The sequence below is a fragment of the Octopus bimaculoides genome, chromosome 7 (assembly GCF_046866305.1).
Source record: "Octopus bimaculoides isolate indiv1 chromosome 7, ASM4686630v1, whole genome shotgun sequence".
Lineage (NCBI taxonomy): Eukaryota > Metazoa > Mollusca > Cephalopoda > Octopoda > Octopodidae > Octopus > Octopus bimaculoides.
In genome coordinates, this window is record NC_142934.1 from 19,731,826 (window position 1) to 19,751,260 (window position 19,435).

Below are 19,435 nucleotides of genomic sequence, written 5' to 3' on the forward strand. Positions count from 1 at the left end.
GGATGCTGCCAATCTAATACTCAAATAATAATAATAATAATAATAATAATAATAATGGTTTCAAATAAGGCCTGAGGCCAGCAAGTTTGAGGGACAAGGCTTAGTTAATTACTATATCAACCCCAGTACTTGACTGGTACTTTATCAAATCCCCAAAAGGATGAAAGGCTAAGTCAGCTTTGGGAGGATTTGAACTAATAATGCAAAGAACCAAGATCAAAAGCATTTTCTTTAACATTAATGATTCTGCCAGCTAGCAATCATTAATGTTTCCTGATTTAGGCATAAGGCCAGCAATTTTGAGGGGGTGGTAAGAAGTTCATTACATTGACCCCAATACTTGATTGCTAGTTTATTTTTTCAACCCTTTAAAGATGAAAGGCAATGTTGACCTCAGCATGGTTTGAACACAGGACATAAAGAGTTGCAACAATTAATGCATGGCACTTTTTCCTTAATGCACCAATGATTCTGCCAATCTGTCCAAATAGTATTTTTTTTAATTAAGCACAGAAGATGATATCTTTATGTAAATTCAGGAAAGAGTAATTTGAAAGATAAAAAAAAAAGGCCGAAAATTTGGGGGTTAGAGAACAGTCATTTACACTGACCCCAGTACACAGCTGGTACTTCATTTTGATGACCTTCAAATAGATGAAAAGGTATAGTTGAATTTGGTAGGACAGACTTCAAACACAGGTAGAAGGCCACGTATTTAGAAGGACAGGGAACAGTCAATTATATGGACAGGACCCTGTACCTGACTGGTATTTGTTTTATCTGTCCATCCCACCACCACTCAGCTGAAAGTGGTAGGAATTGAACTCAGAATGCAAAGAATTTAACTAAATATGACAAGCATTTTTCTCAGCTATATTACCACATCCACCATTTCAGTCTAGGCAAACGGTCACATAGTTTTTGAGGGAGGTTTATGGTCAAATTCCACCACCATCACCCATACTTGACCAGCACTTGTTTTATTAATCCCAGAAAGATCAAAATACAAAGGCCCCTGAAAAGGGGGATATAAACTAAATACTGCAAGGTATTTCATATGGTACTCTCCAATGCCAGAAATTTGTTGGGGAGGTGAGGCATGTGATTAAATCCCCTCTACAGTGACTTGATACACAATAGCAGTTTCTCCATGCCTATGAAAGATTCCTAGAAAGAGAGAGAGTTTAGGGAGTTTGGCAAGGATAGGAGCCAGCTCTGGAGTGTATTATTTGAAGGTAAAAGAAGGGGCCATTGTGGAGACCTGTTGCCATCAACCCACACAGAAAAATGAAAGGCAAAACTGTGTGGCAGGATTTCAATACACAACAGAACAAAGGGATGTAACTAAATACAAAATGTAATTTTCTCTAATACTTAACTATCTCTGCCAATAGTAATAATATTAAATAATAATTAAACATTAATCAATAATTATTTCTATTATAGGCACAAAGCCTGACGTTTTGGAGGAGGTGGCAACTTGATTACATCAACCCCAGTACTTCACTGATACTTTATTTTATCTCCACCCTCAACAGGATGAAAGGCAAAGTTGACCTCGGCAGAATTTGAACTCAAAGAGTAAAGATGGATGAAATGCCGCTAAGCATTTTGTTCAGTGTGCTAACAATTCTGCTAGCTCGCTGCCTTAAAATATTAATTAATTAATAATAATAAAGATGATTTCTAACATAATGATAATTTCTTATAAACAGGAAACTGTTGGATGGCAAAGAAAGTAGACCTGTGGAACTTTTAACTTGGTCCTTGCGTATTACTGCTATTTATATTAACCCCCTTTCCTGCAGAAATCTACCTTGGCTGTTGATGGGGAGGGGGGAAGTATAGAGGATCAACTAAAGCTGCCTTTGGTGAGATGAGAACTTAAAACAATAAGACACCCAACTTTGAATTCAGTGAAGCACCCTTACAGTGTTGCTGCACCACACAGATGACCAGCAACCATCAGGGTTATTGTTGGTTTGGGACCTAGTACTCAATGAGATCAGTAATCCTACACCACACCTACCCTAACAGATAAGCTTCAGACAACAGCACCATCTGGAGAGTGAGTTAGCCACAAAATGGTGGCAAAAAGATGGATACCAGTAATATACTATGGTCAAGACAACAACATTTATCCACACACACACACACACACACACACACACACACACACACACACACCAAACCAAATACAGCTTATCTGCTACAAAAATCAGGCAATATGCTGAAGTCAAAACAAAACAGGGTAACATGATTTTTGTCTCCTCTGATTGAATATTTCTGTAATAGGAAAGAGGAAGTCTTACAATGTGTGCATAGATGTGGGGGTGACAATCATGCCTTTCTCGAAACCTTAGAAAGTATTAACAGAAACAATACTGTTAGTTCTAATAGTACAGGTACCATCACGACCACAACCACACAACATTGGCTGTCGTTGCTGGTACTATTACTACAAACAACGACAACAATGCGAGTTTACAGTTGTTCAAAGAAAGAACAGATAATATAAAGGAGAAGAATGCAAATGTGACACAATAGGGATGTTAAAAAAAAATACTACGCCTACTACAATAGAAAGATGTGTGTGTGTGTGTGTGTGTGTGTGTGTGTGTGTGTGTGTGTGTGTGCGCATGTGTGAGTAGGGCGACAAAGCTCTCCGACAAGGTAAACATATTGAAAGGAATAATAAAGAGACAGGAAGAAAAGATGAACACCTATCATATGGTGCAGCAGTAGAGTGCAGAAGAGTGCAGTAAGCAGTGTGGTGGTGTTGTGCGCTGTCGTCGATGTAGATGGATTGCTAACGAAGAATGCAGTTCTTTGCAAAACATTAGTCATACTGGAAGTGTATGTGTCTTTGTATACATATATACACAACGATAAGGATACATAAAATCGCATTCACAAGCATGTGTGTGTTTGTGTATATATAAATCATCACCATATATATATATATATATTCATTTTTGAACACATACAAGTACATTATGTGTGTGTGTGTGTGTGTGTGTGTTATACACACTTGTACATTATGTAAGTGTTCAGTTGTGTGTGAGAGAGAGCGAAAGAATTGCTAGTTGCTGATTCTCACAGAAATGGCTTCTAGTAAAAATTAAAGAAATAAATAAAAAATGCAAGCTTTCAGCTGTTTAGAAACACACACACATACAATTACCTACCATACTCACACACACACACACACACACACACACACACAAAAAAAATAAAATTAAAATTAAAAATAAACAAAAACAGTAAGACAAAGGTGCAACAAAAAAAACAAACAATTGTCAAATGAAAAGGAAATTAGAATTAGAATCAATACTATGGTGAATATAAACAAAGTTGACAAGACATAAAAGCCAGAACAAAAAGGCATTTTGTTTCTCACCATATGTCTCATTATCACCATCATCAACATAGACAATCACCATATCATCATCAGCACCATTGTTATCAAAAGAGTGTGAGAAATTAGCTCAAATCTTACATAACATATTTTTGCTCGTTTTTGGTGGAAGGGGTGGGAGAGTGGGTGAACCTTCAGGTATTGAAAATGAAAGTAGAGAATTTTGACACGATTTCTTTCTTTATTTTTTTTACTCTTTGATCTTGACTTATCAATAAAACGGTAAGAAAGAGTAAAAAGATGGAATAAAAAAATGGTTTACTCAGGAGAAGCAAAAAAAAAATTTTTTTTTTTAAAATAAAGATTAAAAAAAAACCGGAGAAAAGAGAGGAATTCGTTACCTATATCATATGCGAACTGTTTCATAATGTTGACTGGATTTCATATGTGCATGTTGTTGATATAGATAGGAACGTTGTCCACAAAATACTACTACAACCACCACCAGTAGCAAAGAACAACAACAGTAGTAGTAGTAGTAATAGTAGTAGTAATAGCAATAGCAGCAGCAACAGCAACAACAACAACAACAACTACTAATAATATGAAGAATCAACAATAAAAACTTCAATTGAATCAGCTAAGCTGGTAATAGAAACCGATGGATATATTCAATGAATCGAAACCAGCTCCGAAAACCAGGAAAAATTCTGATTACATATATATATATGCATACATACATACATACGTATATACACATATGTCGGAAGAGAAAATTCTTAATATCTACATTCGATTTGTTGTTGTTGTTATTTTTCCATAGACACACAACCAGACAGATGTGACACAAACACACACACACGTATAGTGTTACACAAATAGACAGACAGACAGCCAGGTGTCTTTACTTATGACAGTTCTACTGAATGCAATACGAAAACAGTAGAATTATCATCTGAGCCATGACCAAAATGGTTCGGTTTGCAAACAAGGAAAGCAACACAGATGTGGAATAAACCAAAAGCAAAGTTGGCTCTTATTATTATTAATAATATTATTATTATTAATGTTGCTGTTGTTATTGTTAACTGCTGCAGTTGTTGTTGGTGGTGGTCACGTTTGTATTGAAAAATCCAACAGGCATAGTTAGTTAGTTAGTTAGTTGCTTGATTGATTTAGTTTGCTTTGGTTTGGCTGTGATTTCGTTAACTACTAGTACACTGGTAGTTTCCATGAGAACTATTCAGCAGTTCTGAGAGGAGTGAGGCCACAAGAAAGACCAAAAGCTGAGAGAGAGAGAGAGAGAGAGATAAAGAGGAAGAGAGAGAGAGAGATAAAGAGGAAGAGAGAGAGAGGAAGAGAGAGAGGGGAGAGGGAGGGAAGGTGGTGGTGAAGAACATAGATTTTATTCAATGGAAGAAATGATTTGCTAATGCCAAATGAGAAGAATTAAAAAACGGATAAAGGAAAATAGCCAACACATTTTAGGCTACGAATTCCTTAATTACAATTAAAAATTAAAAAAAGTCATTTAAAAAATTTTCCTTAATGAAATTATGTTAGGAAAGTAACACTATCTGTTGCATTTTCATTTCAATTCATATATATTTTCCATAAAATGTGAAGTTAATGGTGGTGGTAGTGTGAATAGGAAGGAAATTCTTGTCACTCTTTGACTTAACAGAACACAATAGTGGACAGTTGTGTGAAGAGTTGTCCCAGCAGCTAATGATAGAATAAAATGGGATGGAATGAGGCTACGTTGAAGATAAATCTACCATATGTCTGGCAATAAAACTTTCTTTGCTTCTCTCTCTCTTGGTAAAATCTGCTTTTATTGCTTGTTAATTTTTCAATCCCTTGCAAAAGAAACGTAAATATTTGAAAAAAAAAATTTTTTCCCTCTAAAAATACTGGACAAGGTTTTAGTTTTGCATTGTATCTTTTACTTGTTTCAGTCATTAGGCTGCAGCCATCCCGGGGCACCACCCATGAAAAATTTTAGTCAAACAAATTGACACCCAGTACCTATTTTTTAATTTTTATTATTATTTAAGTCTGGTACTTATTCTATCAGTCTCTTTTGCTAAACTGCTAACTCATGGGGATGTAAACACACCAACACCAGTTGTCAAGTGGTGGAGGGACAACACTGTCATACACATGCACACACAGGCAACAGGCTTCTTTCAGTTTCTGTCTACCAAATCCTTTACAACCAGAGGCTATAGTAAAAGACACTTGTCCAAGGTGCCACACTAGAGGACTAAATCCAGAACCATGTTTCTGGGAAGCAATGACCATTTCTAGTAATTCTGAGATTGATGGTAAGGAAAAGGGGAGAGAAAAAATACAACTAAAAGGTATACAGATGTACTCATAAAGGAGTACATTTGTATATCAAATCAACTTCAGGCCTGGCGAAAATAGTTGCAATATGGAGGACTCTGCTAAAAGGACCCAGAGGCCTGATGATGGTGCTAAACTAGGCAGCAGATTTAATTAAATCTACCAGCTGAGAACATCAAGAGGCTATCAGATGAACTTCTGTACAGTTTTGATCTTTAAAATTTCACTCGCAAGATTTAGGTCAAATGTGAGTCTATGGAAGGAATATTTGTGGTAGTAAGTAGCATAAATAAAAAAAATTTAAAAAATATAGTGTAATCCATAACTTTTATCCCACTCTGGTAATCCTGGGAGTGATTTGCATTCATCATCATCATCATCATCGTTTAACGTCCGCTTTCCATGCTAGCATGGGTTGGACGATTTGACTGAGGACTGGTGAAACCGGATGGCAACACCAGACTCCAATCTAAATTTGGCAGAGTTTCTACAGCTGGATGCCCTTCCTAACGCCAACCACTCAGAGAGTGTAGTAGGTGCTTTTACGTGTCACCTGCACGAAGGCCAGTCAGGCGATACTGGCAACGGCCACGCTCGAAATGGTGTCTTTTATGTGCCACCCACATAAGCCAGTCCAGGGGCACTGGCAACGATCTCGCTCGAAAATCCTACGAAGGCCAGTCAGGCGGTACTGGCAATGGCCACGCTCAAAATGGTGCATCTTATGTGCCACCCACACAAGCCAGACCAGGGGCACTGGCAACGATCTCGCTCGAAAATCCTACGAAGGCCAGTCAGGCGGTACTGGCAACGGCCACACTCAAAATGGTGCATCTTATGTGCCACCCGCACAAGAGCCAGTCCAGGGGCACTGGCAACGATCTCGCTCGAAAATCCTACGAAGGCCAGTCAGGCGGTACTGGCAACGGCCACACTCAAAATGGTGCATCTTATGTGCCACCCACACAAGCCAGTCCAGGGGCACTGGCAACGATCTCGCTCGAAAATCCTACGAAGGCCAGTCAGGCGGTACTGGCAACGGCCACACTCAAAATGGTGCATCTTATGTGCCACCCGCACAAGAGCCAGTCCAGGGGCACTGGCAACGATCTCGCTCGAAAATCCTACGAAGGCCAGTCAGGCGGTACTGGCAACGGCCACACTCAAAATGGTGCATCTTATGTGCCACCCGCACAAGAGCCAGTCCAGGGGCACTGGCAACGATCTTACTTGGCTTGTAAACTTTTAAACCATACAACTATACCTGATCATACTCGTGGGTACGTCTCTACATTCAGAGTTAGAATTCTGCTCAAGCTGATATTGACTTTGTCTCATACATATTCTATCAGAGGGATCAAATAGTGAGGGTAATACTGCCAAAACATTAAAAAGAAAAAAAAAACTGACTTTGTGTCTATAGAAAAGAAGAAACAAGTTATCCAAGTGTTGTGTTGGAGTTTGAACTCATAACACTGAAAGCTGCAACTAAATAAATACTGTAAGATTTTATTCTTTTACTTGTTTCAGTCATTTGACTGCAGCCATGCTGGAGCACCACCTTTAGTAGAACAAATCAACCCAAGGACTTATTCTTTGTAAGTCTAGTACTTATTCTATCGGTCTCTTTTGCTGAACTGCTAAGTTACGGTGACATAAACACAAACATATATGACGAGCTTCTTTCACTTTCCATCTACCAAATCCACTCACAAGGTTTTGGTTGGCCCAAGGCTATAGTAGAAGACACTTGCCAAAGGTGCCATGCAGTGGGACTGAACCTGGAGCCATGTGGTTGGGAAGCAAGCTTCTTACCACACAGTCACTGATTCTGTGAACCCAGCAAGAAAATAATTGCTTTAACTCAAAGTCCAAAGTTTGAAGAGGTATACTCGCCACAGCTGAACTGACACCAGTTATTAGCCAGTCCTGATTTTACTGACTCTAGACAAAATGGAAAACAAAAGTAGGACTTGAAAAACTAGACTTTAGAACTAGATGGTACTAATTTATGAATCCATCATTTCTGTAAAAAAAGAAAAAAAAAAACAGATGTCTTTATGTGTTTGCTTCACCAAACAACCACCACCTTAAACAAAGAGGAACATTTTAAATAATGTAACCGTAGATACCCCTAAAAAGATGGTGAGGTCATGGCTGGACTGCTTCTTATCATGAGTGTGCTCAGGATGATCCAGGGTTAAACAACAATAAAAGTAATGACCTCACATTTTGGTACAAAGCCAGCAATTTTAGGTGGTCTGTACATAAGTGTCTCAATCATTGTATATCTGTGTTTAGCAAGAATTACAACTGCCTTCAAACCTGATCTTTAGAGTAAGGGTTACAATCACAGTAAACCTTCTGCTTCATAAGGATCACAGTGATAGAGTAGGTCTCCAGTAGATCTAGCTATATGAAAGCCAAGTCATACTGGTGGTCATTATAAAACATCCAAGGTGTTAGAGAAAAGCTCAAAGTGTTGATAACTGTCTCCACTACTTTTAATATATGGAGGTAGGAAGCGAGTGCAATAGAATGCTAACTGGCAGAGCCAGAGAGTAACCCTTCTTAGGAATGGTACACACTGCAGCACATTATTAAAAAAAAAAAAAAAAACAGATAGAGAGAGAGAGAGAGAGAGAGAGAGAGAAAGAGAAAGAGAGAGAGAGAAAGAGAGCATTAGGTGATGAACATAGAAGCTAACTCTGGCATACATCATTTGAAAGTACTGATCTCTTGACTGGTCTCATACCCTCAACATTCAGGCAACCTTGACTCACACTATTTTCTACCTATCATCACTTTTGGTGCCTCCAACCATCTCGGTCCCACACTAACCATTATGCCTAATCCTTTACCCCAGAACATTGATTCTCTGGAATCCTGTCTTCAGGTCATGAGCGTGTACCTTTCCCCAGATTCAAAAAAGTTCTTTTTTTTTTTTATAGTTATAAAACCTCTTTTCATATTTACATTAATAACTCCATCATAAATTTTATGTCGAATTTTTCTAAAATTATGTTGCAACATTCAACTTCATAACATAAAAGCTACTTAGTAAATACCTCCAAATTCTTGATTATTTTCCAAATTAATTGAAGTACACAGACAGTATTTCATTAGAAATGTAATCATGAAAAGGTTAATGTAAGACATCTTTGGTTTCTTCTTTAATATTGGTTATATAATGGTGCTTCCTTAATCTCTCAGTAAGGTCACAATGGAGATTTAAATTATAGTTCTGGACTCAAGCCAGGTACAATTCATGAACAATTACTATAGAATTTCTATTGACAAGGCATCACATAACATATATAGCCAATGAAGAGGAAACTAAATCTGGTTAGTTTCACTTTCAAACACTCACTCACACAGTTGTATCTAAATGTCGAACTAACTGACACACATTCAAGCAAACAAATAAACTCTGGTATGGTTGGCTAATATGCTAGAAACAACAGATCTCTCTCAAATCCCACCCAATGACCTTGAAGTATACATGGGATGAGGAGGTCCTCAATACATAAATAACAGCTGGTCACATCAGAAATGCCGCTGAATCAGCACTAAGCAAGCAGGAATGCTTATCTGATCAATGCTAACTTGGGCCTACATCAACAATTAACTGCACAAGCTTTACACTGCTACATTTAAACATCCAGTAAAGGAGAGTTAAAACTGCTGAAGAGTCACTACTCCCCCTTTGTAGTCCCCCCAGGTCAGCTGGATGTTTTTTTTTTTAATTCATTATACAATAGTAGAAGCAAGATAGTACAGTACCCTATCTCAGGGGTTTTGAAACTGTGGTCCCCGGACCACAGGGGGTTCACAAAGACAAGACAGGGGGTCCGTAGACAGCAAATACTTTTTATGGGCAATTTGATTTTATATATGTTTTTTAATCAAAATCTTTTAATTGACAATAAACCTCTTTGTTAAATACTGCTAAATAAATAAATGTAAAAATATATGATATTTTAAGGAAATATTTATGTATAAATTTCATAAGTGTTTATAAGGGGGTCCCTAAGGTAAAGCCTGAAATATAAAGGGGTCTGCAAGTCAAAAAGTTTGAAAACCCCTGCCCTATCTAACTGGCTAACTAACCATCATCCTTGGTTGTGAATCGAAATCCAGTGCAGGCAAACCAATGCTTCTGTGCAAAACAATACTTATTCTGCATTGCCTCAATCCACCTAGTTGTTGGAAATAAATGCCTACAACACATTAGCTAAACAACAACACAAGCATCATATCCTAGATATTGATCATACATCCACATAAAACCACAAATCCAGAGCTATATACATACATATCTGCTCTTTAACTTATTGTTTTTAAGTTGAGAAGATTTACATTTTGAGATTTATAAATATTAGTAAACAACTCCTACTAACCAATACATCAAAAGGGGAAGTCATTATACTCGCCTGAAAACATAAAATAACCAACGTATTAGTCTGGCTTTAACTTAATAATTTATCAGTGATTCTAGTGAAAACTGACTTTATTATGGATGCAATTTTCTAACATTAATGACTGTACACAAATAGTGTCCATTCTAAAGACTGTGATGATGATGAACTTCACAGAGATTTAATTAAGACATTGGCAAGTTGAGCAACTACATAGAAACTCCTTTATTACTTTGTAGTTCACTGGTGGCAAGCCCTAAACTGAACAACCCTATTACAAACGGTGGCCCAACTACGATCCTTTCTTTATACTTTGTATCAGTGTATCTAAGACTACATTATTCTATGTATCTCTTCTTTTTCGAAGAGGAGAGTAAGGTATTGTTGAAAGCAAATTGGCTGTTAGTTATAGATGTACACATACAGTGACCATTCTAAAGATTCTAATGGTGGTGGAGGAAGTTCATTAACAGATTTAATTAATCTAATTGGCAGGTTGAACAATTACACAGAAGTTCCTTTACTGCATTGTAGTTCAGTAGTAGCAACTGTTTAACCAAAGTCAACCCTAAATCGAACAAAGCTAACACCCAAGGTTTCCAGCTGTGTCCCCAACCCTTCACCCAATTCTTTTTTCAATGCATCTATGACTACATTGTTCAATATGTCTTTTTCTGAAGAAGACGAAAAAGGTAAGGTATTGAGGGTGAATTGGCTGTGGTTTGTAGTCAGTCAAATGATTACATACAAGGCCCTTCACCGATTCATAGTTCAGTAAATAGACATGCATTTGAGAGATTAGTAGTGACATGCAACCTATTCTCTGTTAGAGTCCACAATATTTTTTTATATAATCCTCACCCAATGTCCACTAAATGAGACCAAAGTTCAATATTTAAATATAAATTTCATTCAAACTATAATAAAAGAAAAAACAAATATAAAAAAAGTGAGGGGAGGGTTTTAATAGGTGCAGACATGACTGGGTGGTTAAGAAATCTGCTTCCCAACCAATGGTTTCAGGTTCAGTCACACTATGTGACTCCTTGCTCAATTGTCCTCTACTATAGTCCTGGGTTGGCCAACATTTTGTGAGTGGATTTTTGTAGATAGAAACTGAAAGAAGGCCATCACACACACAAATGTGTGTGTGCGTGTTTAATTGTGTCTCCTTTTCTTGATAGTTGTAAATGATTATATATCATATAAGCAGTATCATTCATTTCCTATATTTTGTGAAAAAATTTCTGGAGTGTAGTTGACAAGAAGGACATCAAGTCCGACTCATGCAAGCAAGGAAAAAATGGACATTGAGATGATGATGATGGTTATCTTCTTCATTGTTAAAACATCATCATCATCATCATCGTTTAACGTCCGCTTTCCATGCTAGCATGGGTTGGACGATTTGACTGAGGACTGGTGAAACCAGATGGCTACACCAGGCTCCAATCTGATTTGGCAGAGTTTCTACAGCTGGATGCCCTTCCTAACGCTAACCACTCAGAGAGTGTAGTGGGTGCTTTTACATGTCACCCGCACGAAGGCCAGTCAGGCGGTACTGGCAACAGCCACACTCAAAATGGTGTATTTTATGTGCCACCCGCACAGGAGCCAGTCCAGGGGCACTGGCAACAATCTCGCTCGAAAATCCTACGAAGGCCAGTCAGGCGGTACTGGCAACATCAATATGTATACAACTTTCTCTTAAATATACGAATGTCACTAAGAATTACCAACTATAAATGGGTCCTATGTTGGCCACTTTGTGCCTCTGTGGGTTAGTGTACAGCTGTGCCAGATGTGAATTGCAAATGATGTGATAAAAAAAAAAAAAAAAAAAAAAAAAAAAATTCATCAGGATAAGGCACTACATATACATTGTACAGAGTAATGATAATAGTTAGGGTGACAAATGTTGTTGGCGGAGATAGTCATGTTAAACTGATAAACACAGACATCTAAACAAAGCTAATAAATGCAGCAACACTTGTATGTACAATGTGTGTGCGTGCCTGCGCACAAGTATGCGCGCGCGTATGTTGTGTATATGTACACACAGACACACAGAGTACAGAATCAGAGTTTAGCTTTCTTAATCCTGTCCTAAAGAGTATTAAGAGGTAGGCAGATAAATACCTACCCATCCACTCAGCATTTCACTCTTGTTGTTGTTGTTGTTGTTGTTGTTGTTGTTAGTAGTAGTAGTAGTAGTAGTAGTGCTGCAGCTAGACACACAGAGATTAAATTATAATTGTCTAACATCCACATGTTATTATTAATGACCTAATTCATAATACATAGACAACATGGGGGAGAACAAAAAAAAAAATCTTAAATTTCCATAATTTTTTCCACCCCGCCACCTTCACCGGAAATACAAAGCTCATTATTTTTTTTTCACACTAAGTAGAATATGATGATAATGATGATGATGATGATGATGATGATGATGATGATGATGATCATGATCATCATCATCTGACAGAATTATTAAAATGTCAGGAAAAAAAAAATGGTTTGTGGTATCTGTTCTGGTTTTTATGTTCAGAGTTCAATCCCAACTGGGATGAAGTTTGTTTTTCATCCCTCCAGGATCCATAAAATAAAGTACCAGTTGAGAGTATACAGGGGTTGATGTAATCAGCGAATCCTCTTTCCCCTAAAATTTCGGTGCCTTGTAACTATAGTAGAAAGGATTATTATTATTATTTCTTCCAGCTCTTTACATGCTAAGATCAAATCCTGCCAAGGCCAACTGTATTCGTCATCTTCTCAGGGTTGATAAAATAAATACCAGTCAAGTTCTGAGATCAATGTAACCATAGGCGCAGGAGTGGCTGTGTGGTAAGTAGCTTGCTTACCAACCACATGGTTCTGGGTTCAGTCCCACTGCGTGGCACCTTGGGCAAGTGTCTTCTGCTATAGCCTCGGGACGACCAAAGCCTTGTGAGTGGATTTGGTAGACGGAAACTGAAAAAAGCCTGTCGTATATATATATATATATATATTTATATGTATGTGTGTGTATATGTTTGTGTGTCTGTGTTTGTCCCCTCAACTTCGCTTGACAACCGATGCTGGTGTGTTTACGTGCCCATAACTTAGCGGTTCAGCAAAACAGACCGATAGAATAAGTACTAGGCTTACAAAGTATAAGTCCTGGGGTCGATTTGCTCGACTAAAGGCGGTGCTCCAGCATGGCCGCAGTCAAATGACTGAAACCAGTAAAAAATAAAAAGAGAGTAACTACCTCCCTCCCACGAAATTTCAGGCCTTGTGCCTCTAGCAGAAAGAATTATTATAATTAAGGTAGCATGCTGGCTGAATCATTAGAGCATCAGACAAAATGCTTAGCAGCATTTTCTCTGGCTCTATATGTTCTGTGTTCAGATTCTGCTGGAGTCAACTTTACATTTCATCCTTTCATCATCATTTAACGTCTGCTTTCCATGCTGCCATGAGTTGGACAGTTTGACAGGAGCTGGCCAGACAGAAGACTGCACCATACTTCTGTGTCTGTTTTGGCACAGTATTTACAGCTGGATGCCTTTCCTAACACCAACCAACCAACCAACCACCCAGCAGAGTGGACTGAGTGCTCTTTACATGGCACTAGCACAGGTGAAGTCAATTTTGGCATGGTTTCTACAGCTGGATGCCCTTCCCAATGCCAACATCACTTTACAGTGTGGGTTAATAAACTAAAGTACCAGTTGAATATTGAGGATCGATGTAATGAACTTAATGCACCCCTAAAATTTCTGGCCTAGTGCCAAAATTTGAAGCCAATATTATTATTGTTATTATTAGTATTATTATCATCCTCCTTGTTATTGTTAAGACAGCAAGCTGGCAGAATCATTAGCATGCCAGGTGAAGTGCTTAGTGGTATTTCTCCTGTCTTCATGTTCTGAGTTCAAATTCTGCCGAGGTCAGTTGTACCTTTCATCCTTTCAGGGTCAATAAAATAAGTACCACCTGTGTACTGGGGTCGATGTAATCGACTATCCACTCCCCAAAATTTCAGACCATGTGCCTATAGCAGAAAGGATTATTATTATTATTATTATTATTATTATTATTGTTCCAAATTTTGGCATAGGACCAGCAATTTTAGGGGAGAGGATAAGTCAACCACATTGATCCCCTTATGCAACTGGTATTTATTTTATCAACCCCAGAAGGATGGAAGGCAAAAATCGACCTCACTTTTCATCTTTCCAGGGTTGATAAATACCAGTTGAACACTGGGGTTGCTGTAATCAACTAAACCTCTCCCCTACAATTTCAGGCTTTGTGCCTAGAGCAGAAAAGATCATTATTATTATTATTATCATCATCAGGAAACCTGCCAGTCACCTAGTCACCTACCGCTCCGGCAGACACTCTAGCCAAATCGACTACATCCTCGCCAGAAATAGGGAAAGAGGGCGGCTTATAAATGCCAAAACCTACCCTGGCGAAGAATGTACCCCACAACATAGATTAGTAGTTAGCGACTTTGGGATCAAGGCAAAATGGGTGCCCAGAATTAGACAGGCTTGGAGAAGAAGGGTGTGGAAGCTTAAAGACCCTGCAAACGGACAGAGACTTAGAGACAAGTTACTTGAAGCATTTAACGAAATAGAAGGGGATATAGCATCATACAACGTGGAAGACAATTGGAGATTTCTGCGGGACAACCTGTTGAAAGCCACCGACCAGATTTGTGGGTGGTGTAAGGTCCCCTCCCAACCCAGAGTAACGTGGTGGTGGAACAAGGAGGTAGACAGGGCTATTAGACAAAAGAAACAAGCTTGGAAGGACTGGAAGAACGGTGGTAGCAGGGAATTGTACCAATGTGCCAGAAGGGAGGCTAGGCGACAGGTTTATTTAGCCAGAGGGGAAGCAGATAAGGAAAGATTTGCCAATGTTCTGCGCCGTGAGGACCAAAGACTCGAGGTATTTCGGGCTGCAAGACAGTGTAGGAGAGAGAATAGTGATGTTGTAGGAGAGAAATGTGTTCGCATGGATGATGGTACGCTTGCATTAAATGAGGATGCAAAGAAAGAGGTCTGGAGATGCCACTACGATAGATTGCTTAATAAAGAGAATGAATGGGAGAAAGAGAGCCTGCCTTATGTCGACCCAATAGAGGGACCAGCTATCCGAGTTGATAGTACCAGGGTAGATAAAGCAATTAAGAGTATGAAGACCGGGAAAGCCCCCGGCCCATCAGGAATCACTGCAGAGATGCTCAAAATATCTGGCAGTGTTGGCTATAGCCTAGTCACCCGTATTACGAACCAGGTGATACACGAAGGAGTCATACCCTATGACTGGTGTAGCAGCATCATAGTCAACTGCTACAAAGGTAAAGGGGACGCTTTAGATACAAATAATTACAGAGGCATCAAGCTGTTAGATCAGGTTATGAAAGTTACAGAGAGGGTCATAGCCCAACTAATTAGGGAGCGAATCAATCTAGATGAGATGCAGTTTGGGTTCGTGCCAGGTAAAAGCACTACTGATGCCTTATTTCTAGTGAGACAGTTGCAAGAGAAATACCTAGCCAAGGATAAACCTCTGTACCTGGCTTTCGTTGACATGGAGAAAGCCTTTGACAGGGTCCCCCGATCCCTTATCTGGTGGTCAATGAGGAAACTTGGGATAGAAGAATGGCTAGTGAGAGCTGTGCGAGCCATGTACAGAGATGCGGCCAGTAAGGTGAGGGTTGGAAATGAGTACAGCAATGAATTCCGGGTAGAGGTAGGGTCCACCAAGGTTCCGTCCTCAGCCCCCTATTATTTACCATAGTCCTCCAGGCAATCACAGAGGAGTTCAAGACAGGTTGCCCCTGGGAGCTCCTCTATGCTGATGACCTTGCCCTAATTGCGGAGTCACTATCAGAACTAGAGGAGAAGTTTCAGGTGTGGAAGCAAGGTCTAGAATTGAAGGGCCTTAGAGTCAACCTAGCTAAAACCAAAATCCTAATAAGTAGGAAGGTAGATAAAACACAAACCCCTTCAGGTAGATGGCCCTGCTCAGTATGTAGAAAAGGAGTAGGTAGTAATTCTATAAGATGTACCCGGTGCAAGCTATGGACACATAAGAGGTGCAGCAACATCAAAGGCAGGTTAACTAGCAAGTTAGTTTTTGTTTGTGGCAGATGTTCAGGTGCAATAAAGACTGCAAACAAACAGGAAACAACTTCTATCTCATTCCAGGGTGAAAAACTAGAGGTAGTCGATAGCTTCCGCTATCTGGGCGACCAAGTTAGTAGTGGGGGTGGGTGCGCTGAAAGTGTAGCTGCTAGAATAAGAATAGCCTGGGCAAAGTTTAGAGAGCTCTTACCCCTGCTGGCGACAAAGGGACTCTCACTCAGAGTAAAAGGCAGACTGTATGACGCATGCGTACGAACAACCATGCTACATGGCAGTGAAACATGGGCTGTAACTGCTGAGGACATACGTAAGCTCGCAAGGAATGAAGCCAGTATGCTCCGTTGGATGTGTAATGTCAATGTGAATACCCGTCAGAGTGTAAGTATCTTGAGAGAAAAGCTGAACATTAGAAGCATCAGTTGTGGCGTGCAAGAGAGACGATTGCGCTGGTATGGACATGTGGTGAGAATGGAGGAGGATAGCTGCGTGAAAAAGTGCCACACCCTAACAGTTGAGGGAACCCGTGGAAGAGGTAGGCCCAGGAAGACCTGGGCTGAGGTGGTGAGGCAAGACCTTTGTACATTGGGCCTCACCGAGGCGATGACTACGGACCGAGACCTTTGGAAATGGGCTGTGCGTGAGAAGACCCGGCAAGCCAAGTAAGATCGTTGCCAGTGCCCCTGGACTGGTTCTTGTGCGGGTGGCACATGAGATGCACCATTTTGAGCGTGGCCGTTGCCAGTACCGCCTGACTGGCTCCTGTAGGATTTTCGAGCGAGATCGTTGCCAGTGCCCCTGGACTGGCTTGTGCGGGTGGCACATAAAAGACACCATTTCGAGCGTGGCCGTTTTCGTGCGGGTGACACGTAAAAGCACCCACTACACTCTCTGAGTGGTTGGCGTTAGGAAGGGCATCCAGCTGTAGAAACTCTGCCAAATCAGACTGGAGCCTGGTGTTGCCATCCGGTTTCACCAGTCCTCAGTCAAATCGTCCAACCCATGCTAGCATGGAAAGCGGACGTTAAACGATGATGATGATGATGATGATGATCATTAGAGTGGTGGATTGGCAAAAACGTAAGAGCATCAGGCAAAATACCATGCAATACTTCTCACACTTGATATGTGTTCAAATCCTACTGGGGGGTGGGTCAATGTTTCCATTATCCTTCTAGGGGTTGAAAAGAAAACATGTACCAGTTACGTAATGAAGTCAATTAACTGACTAATCTGCCCCTCAAATTGCTAGCCTCATGTCTGAACTAGAAATTATTTTAAAACATGGGCTCTAGACTGGTATAAATATCAGAGAATCAGACAAAATGTATTTATTTATCTTCTGTCCTACTTGGTTCAGTCACTATATTGCAGCTATGCTAGGGCACTGACTTGAGGGGTTAGTCAAACAGATCGATCCCAAAACTTATTTTTTTTTAAAGTCTGGTAACTATTCTATCAATCTCTTTTTGCTGAACTACTAAGTAATGGGGATGTAAACAAACCAACACCGACGGGGGGGGGGCAGACACAAAGACACACACACACACACATGCATACATGTACAATGGACTTCTTAAAGTTTCCATCCACCAGATCCACTCACAAGGCTTCAGTTGACCCAAGACAATAGAAGAAGGTACATCCCCAAGGTGCCATGCAGTGGGACTGAAACTGGAATCCTGTGGTTGGGAGGCAAACTTCTTACCACACAGCTATGCATGCATCTTTGTAGTATTTAGTTACAACACTTAACATTCTAAGTTTGAATCCTGCCAAAATCAATCCTTCTTCCATCCCTCTGGAATCAATAAGTAAAGTACCTGTCAAGTATTAGAATCAGTTTAATTGACTATACCCACTTCTCTCCAAATCTGTGGCCTTGTGCTCATATTATAAAATCCTCATAATATTTTCCGTTACCTTCCAAGTTCAAATATCACTAAAGTTGGTTTAACTTTTCCTTGTTTCAGGCAGAATGAAACAAATACCAGTCAAGTACTAAGGACTGATTTGATTCACTGTGCTCCTCCCTCACAAAACGTTATTACCTCCACCTTAGAGCAAAGGCAGAGGTATTGTTTTCAGTTGTGTTTGTTTGTTTGTTCGTGGACAAGATATCTCAAGAACTGCTGGATGGATTCGGATGAAACTTTCAGGGATGTTTGGCCATGTGACTGGCACAAACTGATTAAATTTTGGGATCAATCGGGTGACAAGGATTCTGGATTATTTTTCTGCTCTAGTGTTGGGCCAACCAAAGCCTTGTGAGTAGGTTTGGTAAATGAAAATCGAAAGAAGCTTGTCGTATGTGTGTGCATGTGTATAACAACACTGTGTGTGTGTGTTTAGCATCACCGCCACCACTACTTGAGAACTTGTGTTGGTTTAATTACATCCCTGCAATTTAGTGATTTGGCAAAATAGAATGACAGAATAAGTACTGTGGCCGATTTATTTGACTAAAACTCTTTGAGGTGGTGCCCCAGCATGGCCACAGTTCGATAACTAAAACAAAAGAAGATAACAGAAGACGTTTGTGACAAGAAGATCTAATTCTAGGTCTGTTTAATCAAGGCCGATTTGGAGCTAATCCAAGAACGAAATTACGAGTTAAAGAGGGAATCTGAATCTATATATAGTTCTTTGACCTGCTAAAAGTAACAAGCAAACTTCTCTTCCTTTAGAGCTGGTTACCATTTAGAAAAGTCAGGCATACTTGAAATACCTTTGGATATACGTTTGCTCAATCAAGGCTGAACCGGTGCGACTTATCAACGACAAGTGGTAACAATAGGAACCAACGTAGAAGCGTCTTCGAAGTTGCTTGACCTGCTAGAAATAGCAACCAAATCTTTTGCAAAAGACAGGCATACTACTGTCTTTCTGTCTTTTTTTTTTTTTTACTAAATACACACACAATCTCCAGAGTGTGTGTGTGTGTTTGGTTTTGTGGTACAGAGCAAAACAAGCCTTGCCGTCCACTCAAGAAAACACGTAGTAAATGATCCACACGCACTCGAACAAACTGAGCCCTCAATTTATTCCATTTGCCAAATGATTTGCAAGGCTTCAAGAGACACAGGCGTGTCCATTAAACATAATCACCGCTTTATTTTACAGAACCCTCATTTATCTTTCACAACAAGAGAATCCATGACACACAC

General features: G+C 39.7%; 1 protein-coding gene across 50 annotated transcripts in view; it reads right to left on the reverse strand.

Moving 5' to 3' along the window:
• Positions 1 to 19,435, reverse strand: part of LOC106872891 (phospholipid-transporting ATPase IA) — a 422,617-nt gene that overhangs the window by 207,794 nt on the left and 195,388 nt on the right. For 6 of the 50 annotated variants that reach the window (XM_089354943.1, XM_089354944.1, XM_089354929.1 and 3 more), the window contains exon 1: positions 3,760 to 3,889. The exons of the other annotated variants lie outside the window; for them this stretch is intronic. In XM_089354943.1, coding sequence (XP_089211069.1) covers positions 3,760 to 3,784 — 25 coding nt within the window. In that variant the 5' untranslated portion in view covers positions 3,785 to 3,889. Of the gene's footprint in view, positions 1 to 3,759; positions 3,890 to 19,435 lie in introns of those variants that run through there. 50 annotated transcript variants of the gene reach the window in all.